Source organism: Triticum dicoccoides, chromosome 6B (genome assembly GCF_002162155.2).
Source record: "Triticum dicoccoides isolate Atlit2015 ecotype Zavitan chromosome 6B, WEW_v2.0, whole genome shotgun sequence".
Classification (NCBI taxonomy): domain Eukaryota; kingdom Viridiplantae; phylum Streptophyta; class Magnoliopsida; order Poales; family Poaceae; genus Triticum; species Triticum dicoccoides.
In genome coordinates this window covers 188,009,134-188,018,142 of record NC_041391.1, presented here as the reverse complement: position 1 = coordinate 188,018,142, position 9,009 = coordinate 188,009,134, and the positions used below count along the sequence as shown (strand labels likewise).

Here is a 9,009-nt window from a genome sequence, read left to right as displayed (position 1 = left end):
CAAGTTTATTTATTGTCAAGAATATTTTTCAAAAATACGTGAATACATTTTAACATTGAACGATTTTTTTTCCAAAATATCATCAACATATTTTTAAATGCATGAAACATTTTATTAATTTTGTGAAGAAATTTTGAATATGGTACGAACATTTTTTACAAATTACACACACATTTCTATATTTTTATGAACATTTTTAAAAAACGTCAAGAACATATTTTTGTATGTGAGAACATTTTCTAAAATGGTACAAATATTTATAAATAATACGCGAGCATTTTCACATCCCATGTATATTTCTTAAAAAATTGTGATGAATGTGTTTTTAAATAAGTAAACATTTTCTAAATGCCACTATTTTTTTGAATGGTCTGAACATTTTATTTTACCATTCATGAACATTTTATAGTGTGCGGTGAACATTTTATATAGATTGAGTAAGTAAAATTTTAAGATATATATAAATTTGGAATATATCAAAGTATAAATATAACTAAAAATGAAAAACAAAATAGAAAAACAACAAACGAACATGTATGTAACAACCTTTTTTGGCAAACTCTGAAGCTTATTATTGCAGCAGCACAAAGTTTATAAGGACAGATAAAAGACCATTGGGTTGGCCTAACCAGACATGACGGCCAACCCCTATGGATAAAGCATGCTTTGCGAGTTTGTGAGCTTCGATATTCGAGCTTCTAAATTCATGAATAATATTACAAGTGGCAAAAGTACACTTTCGGTGTATGATTTCCTGTATGATCGCCCCATAAACAGCTCAACTCTTCTGTTGAATGTCTTCCATGACCAACCTGCAAGCAAAGGCCACATGTAGCTTCCTCTCATGAAGATCATCTGTGAGAGCTAGGGCCTCCCTGATTGCAAGATCTTCGAGTGTAGTTGGATCGGATATGTTTGGTCCCTGCAAACCGCACCCACAGCTCCATGTGAGGCTCGTCTACCAACTGCGGCATCGACATTGACCTTCACAAGATCCGTCGGAGGGGCGATTTGTTGGTTTGTTTGGTTATGAAGCAGACACATGTGATCTCGGAGTCTGAAAGGCCTTTAGCTCACGAAGGTATGACTGCACGAAGCCATGGATAGAAAACTGACTTTAATAATTTCCTCATGGATCGCTTTCCGTCGTGCTCCCCATAACGACCATAGAGTGACTACAAAAGGGAAGGTCGTAGTGGACCGGCTTAGTCAAGTTTGCTTTGTTCCTTTATTTTGTACCCTTTTTATTTTTTGCTCACTCGTTTACCTTTTTTCTTTATTCATTCGTTATATCATTTTTATTTTTATTTTTTATTATATTTTCGAAAAAAACAAATGCGGATAATCCATAATTAATTTATATTGATTCCGGAAAGCGTTCAGTCTGTTTAGAAAATGTTTATGCAGCATAAAATATTTGTTCACTCAATTTTTTAAAAATTATATACCAATTAGGATTAAGTTTTCACGCATTTCAAAAATATGTTTGTGAAATTTCTGAAAACAAATATACAATGTAAAAAATGTTCATTCACATAAAAATATGTTTGGGATTTTTCTAAAAAATCTTTATTCAACGTAAAAATGTTGGGTAATTTAAAAAAACCTTTAATACCATTAAAGCAAATGTTCGCAACACTAAAAGAATGTTCATGTGTTTTAAAAAAATTGACATTAAAACTGCTTATTCAATGTAAATAAAAGTCAGTATAATTTTAGAAAGTATTTCACACCTTTAAAATACTGTTTGTGAACAAAAATATATTCTAACACTTAAGAAATCTTTTCTTGTTTTAAATTTATTTTATGATAATTTATGAAAAAATATGTGTTAAAATACAATGTTTGTGACATTTAAAAAAAACGACGTACATTTGAAAAATGTTCAACCAGTGTTTCAAGAAAAAACATCAACGTGCATTTATAAAACGTTCAACGTTGCTAGTGAATGAACTCTTATCACTACCTTTTTTTAAAATACACATGTTTATTTAAGATTGGCAAGAGGATGGCTTCCTCGACTCAAATCTGTTCGTGAATGCCCTCTTATCACTACAGGGAGGCGAGAGAAATTCCTTAAAGGTAGTGTTAAGGGGATGGGGCATTACTGGTGTTAGCGACAAAGGGCGGGGAAAATAGGTTCAAACCCATGACTTCTGGCATGATGGACCATCACTCTAACCAACTGAGTTATTTCCCTCTTTCGTAACTACTGCCGATTCAACAATCACCTATTGATTAATTTTGTAACTATACCGAAGTAGTTGTACAACAAAATGCCCTTCGCCTTTGGTACCTTTTTCTTATATATTATGTTATATACTAAAGGTGTCAAAGCAAAATATATATATATATATATATATATATATATATATATATATATATATATATATATATATATGTATGTATATAATGAACATTTTCTTATTACGCTGGGACTGATTTGTGTGCACGGAAAAGAAAGAAAAAAGGTAGATTGAGCTGGCCCAGATTTGAGCGGCAATAGGCAAGCGTATACTCTTGTAGTAGGCGAGATATAGCATGTGCGTACACGAGGCCCTGTGAGTGGGATGTATAGAGTCCGTTGCGGCCTAGTAACCTAAAACTCTAAGCTCCCCCGACAAGTTGGCCCAACACTTCCCGGGGGGTTCCGGTAAACCCTCGGTACTCTGGAAAAATATTCGAACCACTCGAAACCACCCCGATGTCCGAATACTACCTTTCAATACATGAATCTTTACCTCTCGATCATTTCGAGACTCCCCGTCATGTCGGTGATCTCATTCCGGACTCCGAACAAACTTCGGTCACCAAACACATAACTCATAATACAAATCGTCATCGAACGTTAAGCATGCGGACCCTACGGGTTCGAGAACTATGTAGACATGACCGTGGCATATCTCCGGTCAATAACCAACAGCGGAACCTAGATGCTCATATCGATTCCTAGATATTCTACGAAGATCTTTATCTTGAGCCATCATGACAAACAATCAATCCAACACACAAGCACAGAAGAAGCAAGTGAAAAGAGATGAACGTAAAAGAGCGAATAAAACGGCAAATGTGAAGTAGGGGAGAGGAAAACGAGAGGCAAATGGCAAATAATTTAATGCGAGGGAGAAGAGTTTATGATGGATACTTGGTATGTCTTGACTTGAGCATAGATCTTCCCGGCAACGGCGCCAGAAATCCTTCTTGCTACCTCTTGAGCATGCGTTGGTTTTCCCTTGAAGAGAAAAGGGTGATTCAGCAAAGTAGCGTAAGTATTTCTCTCAGTTTTTGAGAACCAAAGTATCAATCCAGTAGAAGACTACACGCAAATCGCCTAGTACCTGCACAAACAATCAAGAACCTTGCAACCAACGCGATAAAGGGGTTGTCAATCCCTTCACGGCCACTTGCAAAAGTGAGATCTGATAAAGATGATAAGATAAATATTATTGGTATTTTTGTTATATAGATTGGAAAATAAAGATTGCAAAATAAAATAAATAGTAAACTAGAATTGTAGATCGGAAACTTATATGATGGAAAAAATAGACCCGGGGGCCATAGGTTTCACTAGTGGCTTCTCTCATGATAGCATATATTACGGTGGGTGAACAAATTACTGCCGAGCAATTGATAGAAAAGTGCATAGTTATGAGAATATCTAGGCATGATCATCAACATAGGCAGTGGGAAGGGGTCCTTAGGGCAGGCTTTGTTGAGGTCTTTGAAATCGACACAAAGGCGCCAGGATTTGTCCTTCTTTGGTACCATGACCAGGTTGGCTAGCCAATCCGGGTGTTTTATCTCTCTAATGAACCCGGCTTCAAGTAGTTTGGCTAGCTCCTCCCCCATAGCTTGTCGCTTGGGTTCGGAAAATCGCCGCAGCATTTGCTTAACTGACTTGAACCCCTTTATTATGTTGAGGCTGTGTTCGGCCAGTCTTCGTGGGATTCCTGGCATATACGAAGGATGCCAGGCAAAGATGTCCCAATTCTCACGCAGGAATGCTCTTAGAGCGGCGTCGACCGTCGGATCCAGTTGTGCTCCAATGGTTGTTGTTTTATTAGGATCCGTCGGGCGAACTTGGAATTTGACTATTTCGTCTGCTGGCTTGAAAGAAGTGGACTTAGGCCTTTTATCGAGGATTATGTCGTCTCTATCCACTGTGGAATGCAGAGCAGTGAGCTCCTCGGCCGCAAGGGCTTCGGATAATGCCTCGAGGGCCAGGGAGGCGGTTTTGTTTTCAGAGCGGAGTGTTATGTCCGGATCACTGGTGATAGTGATAACTCCGTTGGGCCCGGGCATTTTGAGCTTCATGTACCATAATGGGGTATGCCTTGAAAGCATGTGAATGCGTCTCGCCCCAACAGGGCGTGATATCCCCTATTGAAAGGTGCCACATGGAAGATTAACTCTTCGGACCTGTAGTTCTCCAGCGTGTCGAATACCACATCAAGTTTAATTTTCCCCGAGCATCGCTCTTCTCAACTGGGGATAATGCCTCGAAAGGTTGTACTGCTCTGCTCGATGCGGCTCTTGTCTATTTGCATTTTATCGACCATGTCCTTGTAGATGAGGTTAAGTCCGCTGCCGTCGTCCATGAGTACTTTAGCAAGTCAAAAGCCGTCAACAATTGGATTTAAGACCAAAGCGGCTGGTGCGCGGACTGATTGAGCCCTTAGTTCATCGTTGGCGGTGAAAGTTATCGCCGAATCAGTCCAAGGGTTTACTGTGGCTACTTGGTTGACTTCGGCAAGGTCACGGAGTTCCCTTTTACGCCGATTATTTGAAGAAAAGGTCTCGAAGACCGTAAAGACGTTGAGATCGTCGTCCTCCGGAGGGTATTTCTCGGAGGTCGTATTGGTGCGGATATCCTCATCGCTCTTGGCCACCTGCCGTAGTACCCAAGATGCCCAAAGGCTGTGTGTTGGTTCGGAACTTGGCGTCGTGTGTATCTGACAGGGCTAGTCGAGCCATTTATCAAGGACAGTTCTGTGTCCCGTTGAGGGCTTAATTTTCTTGTCCGTAGGGTGATGATCAGGTGTCCCGTGAGGGTGCATCCTTTTTGCCCATCCGGTGGGTGGCTTAAAGGCCGGCGGTTCCCACCGAGCTGTCTGGGCTTTCCAGGCGCTTTCCATGGCACAATATTTCTGTACTATGTGTGCCAAATCTGCAAAGTGCAGTATGTGGCGTCGGTTGAGGGCATTGAGGATACCCTCGTCCGTATAGTTGCGGAAAAATACTGAAACCGCGTCGTCGTCGCAGCAATCTTTGATCTTGTTTTTAACAAGGAGGAATCTGGCCCAAAAGTGATGGACTGTTTCTTGAGGTTGCTGCCGCACATACATTAGGTCGCATATGTCCGGAGGACCAGAATTGCTCGGGGAATATTGCTTGCGGTGGGTGGGCAGGCTTAAATCCGAACCCTGACCCACTGTGGGATACAGAGTTTTAAGAATTTTTGAGGTCACTAGCCCAGGATCTGGAGTATCCTGGGAGTTTTAAGGCTCGACGCCTGGTTCTATGTTCAGAGGACAGGGAGTCTCTTCCCGAAGATGGGTATCCGGCTCGTAGGGCTCAGAAATCCGAACATAGCTTGTTCTCAACATAGGTGGAGAGTTATCTACTTGGCTCGCTCCTCCACAACCGCAACTAGATGGGTGATCGGCAGGGACCTGATTTCCCTCTGATTGGGTTTAAGCCTGATCCGATCATAGTCTGTTGTGACCCCAGGGCAGCGATGCGTTCTAACAGTTCGTTCAAAGACGAAACATCTGCCGAATCCATCTTATCGGAGTGTTCGAGGCCAATGCGGAGACGATTTTTGGTGGTTTAGGGGACCAACTTTGGCTTAACGGCCGAGTGGGCGCCCATTGTAAAACTGCCGAGCTGGAGGACCTAACCAGGAGCTAGGGCCCTTCCAGAGGTAATTTTGTCGTTGACGATAAGGCGAGCCATCGATCCTTCTATGGACGACACAGAGGAACTCTCAATGAAAGCACCAATGTCGGTGTCAAAACTGGTCGATCTCGGGTTGGGGGCCCCGAACTGTGCGTCTGAGGATCGAAGGTAACAGGAGACAGGGGACACGATGTTTACCCAGGTTTGTGCCCTCTTAATGGAGGTAATACCCTACTTCCTTCTTGATTGACTTTGATGAGTATAGGGGTTACAACAGTTGATCTACCTCGAGATTGTAATGGCTAAACCCTAGATGTCTAGCCTATATGATTTGTGATTTGCCTCTACGAACTAAACTCTCTGGTTTATATAGACACCGGACGGGGCTAAGATTGTACAGAGTCGGTTTACAGAGAAAGAAAACTACACGTCTGGCCGCCAAGCTTGTTGTCCACGCAATGGAGAGTCCCATCCGGACACGGGGGAAAGCCTTCTATCTTGTATCTTCACGGTCCATTAGTCCGGCCCATGTCACATAGCCCGGACGCCCGAGGACTCCCTTATTCAGGACTCCCTCAACCGTCCGCCTGTGTTCCACACGAGGTATGTCATCGTACAGTTTGCACCACCGGGACCACATGCCAAGTTAAGTGCAATTTTGTCGTCAATTTTGCATTTAAAACTAATAAGTTTGTGGTGAAAGCAAGATCGTAGTTTTGGATATCGGCGCTGCAAACAAATAAGATTGATCTAGAAGAAAAAAGAAATAAGATTGTGAAATAAGTGAAGTGCTTTATTTTTCTTTTGAGAGGACTGTCGTATAGTGGAATTAGAGGACCGCAATTGGGGTAAACCATAAAACCAAACAATAATTAGGATGAACCCTAAGATGATTGAGTTTTAAATATATTTTTAGGTGTCCAAGCACATATCAATTTATTCTGCATCCATTCCAGCACATGGGCCCTTTGCTAGTAAATAGTAATGATAAGAGAATGTATAATGGAATGATGCAACTTTTATTTGGAAGATAGAACATTGTTTTGCCGGTTTGATAAATAACTTTTCACAAAAATGTTTTGTAATTAAATCTTAATCACCACATGTCTTGGAGATACATAAACACTTATTTTAAGGAAAATATATACACTTTCTTTGCCAGCACTAAATAATTTAAAGAGCTAATAACAGAAGATTTTATTTAGGCAATAGATTAGCTTCCTCTTTTTTTGTTTGTCCAAAGAAACTAGAGCACGAGACATTGGCCTTGCCGGCCGATATATACATGGACGATATGGACCAACAATGCCATAAAAACCATATCTTCTCCTTAATATATAAGGAACAATGCATGTATATATATAGAAGTAAATCAACCTTTTATACTATGATTCACCTCACGTGTATACGTCCGCCTTACAGAATCCTTAATTGATGCACATATTGATATGCATTATTCCACATATGTCCCCCACGCATACCCCATGAAGTTCTATAAAAGGACACCAAAATTAACTGTAAATCGATGTAGTATAAACGTCCTTGATTTTCAGATATGGCTAGTCGCACGTGCTCCTCCTCCGCTGTCGTGCTCGCCATCTCCGTCGTTGCGGTGCTTCTCAACGCGGATGTGGCGCTGTGCGGCTGCAGCTACAAGCGCTTCTTCGCGTTCGGTGACTCCCTCATCGACACCGGCAACTTCGTGTACACCATCGGCAATGGCCCGTCGCCACTCAAGGAGCTCCCCTTTGGCATGACCTTCTTCAAGCACCCCAGCGGCCGCATCTCCGACGGCCGTGTCGTCGTCGACTTCTATGGTGAGCCGCCGTCGCCATCATCGTTTACTGATATTTCGCCAAAGGCCTAAAGCGATGTGTGCATGCATGTTTCAGCGGAGGCGTTGGGCCTGCCGCTGCTGCCGCCGAGCATCCCGGAGGAGGCGACCGGGCAGTTCCCCACCGGCGCCAACTTTGCCGTGTTTGGAGCCACCGCGCTGCCGCCGGAGTACTTCAAGACCAAGTACAACTTCACAGTGAACCCGCCTTCCACCCTCGACCGGCAGCTCGCCTCCTTCAAGAAGGTCCTCGCGCGCATCGCTCCAGGGGACGGTGAGTAACATAGTACATGCATGTGTGCACGTGCATGCAAAGCATGCATGCGTCGTCTGTTTCACGTACGTACGTGTGGTTCAATAGATCTGGAGCATATACTATATTATTTCTCGTATTGTGCCTTGCAGTCGCCACGAGGGCTCTCCTGAACGATTCCCTGGTGCTAATGGGCGAGATCGGCGGGAACGACTACAACTTCTGGTTCGGCAACCCCAGTAACCCCCGCGAGACACCGGAGGAGTACCTGCCCGACGTGGTCGCCCGCATCGGCGCCGCCGTGCAGGAGATGATCGACCTCGGCGCCAGGACGATCGTCGTCCCGGGCAACTTCCCCATCGGGTGCGTGCCGGCGTACCTGAGCGCCCACCAGACCAACGTCAAGGCCGACTACGACGAGCTGCACTGCCTCAAGTGGTACAACGAGTTCTCGCAGAAGCACAACCAGGCGCTGCGGCAGGAGCTCGCCCGGCTCCGGTCGAAGAACCCCGGCGTCATGGTGGTCTACGCCGACTACTATGGCGCCGCCATGCAGTTCGTCCAGAAGCCGCGGGCGTACGGCATCGCCGACCCGCTCGTGGCGTGCTGCGGCGGTAACGGGCCGTACCACACCGGCGGGGCGTGCAACAGCATCACGAAGCTGTGGGGCAGCCCCGACGGGTTCGCCAGCTGGGACGGCCTGCACATGACGGAGAAGGCGTACAAGATTGTTTCCGACGGCGTGCTGGACGGGCCGTTCGCCGACACCCCGCTGCGCCATATTTGCTAGATATGGGGTTTTTTTTCTGAGCATTAGATATGGGTTTCTTGGTGATCCTAGGATGATTATTGGTGTCGATTCGTATAGCTGCAGTACACGCTAATAAAAGAGTTGTTATTATTCGAATTAATGTAAAACAAGTGACACACACAAGAGATCAATGGACAGCAGAGGAAATTTTACAAAGGATTTGTGCATGACACGTGAAATCCATTTCTTGAGCCGGTGAAATCTGTTTTTTTT

General features: G+C 43.9%; 1 protein-coding gene across 1 annotated transcript; it reads left to right on the top strand.

The window, feature by feature from the left end:
• The first annotated feature begins 4,322 nt into the window (after positions 1-4,322).
• On the top strand, positions 4,323-8,775 carry LOC119321032 (GDSL esterase/lipase At2g27360-like). The gene is made up of 5 exons (XM_037594889.1): positions 4,323-4,327; positions 6,467-6,501; positions 7,452-7,715; positions 7,791-8,006; positions 8,138-8,775. Exons 1-5 carry the CDS (start codon positions 4,323-4,325, stop codon positions 8,773-8,775), a joined length of 1,158 nt encoding a protein of 385 aa, XP_037450786.1.
• The last annotated feature ends 234 nt before the right edge of the window (positions 8,776-9,009 follow it).

Excerpts from the sequence above, each read along its gene's own strand:
- LOC119321032 (XM_037594889.1), top strand. Across the intron at positions 6,502-7,451 it reads CCGCCTGTGTTCCACACGAG|ATATGGCTAGTCGCACGTGC; the intron begins GTATGTCATCGT and ends CTTGATTTTCAG. Across the intron at positions 7,716-7,790 it reads TGTCGTCGTCGACTTCTATG|CGGAGGCGTTGGGCCTGCCG; the intron begins GTGAGCCGCCGT and ends TGCATGTTTCAG.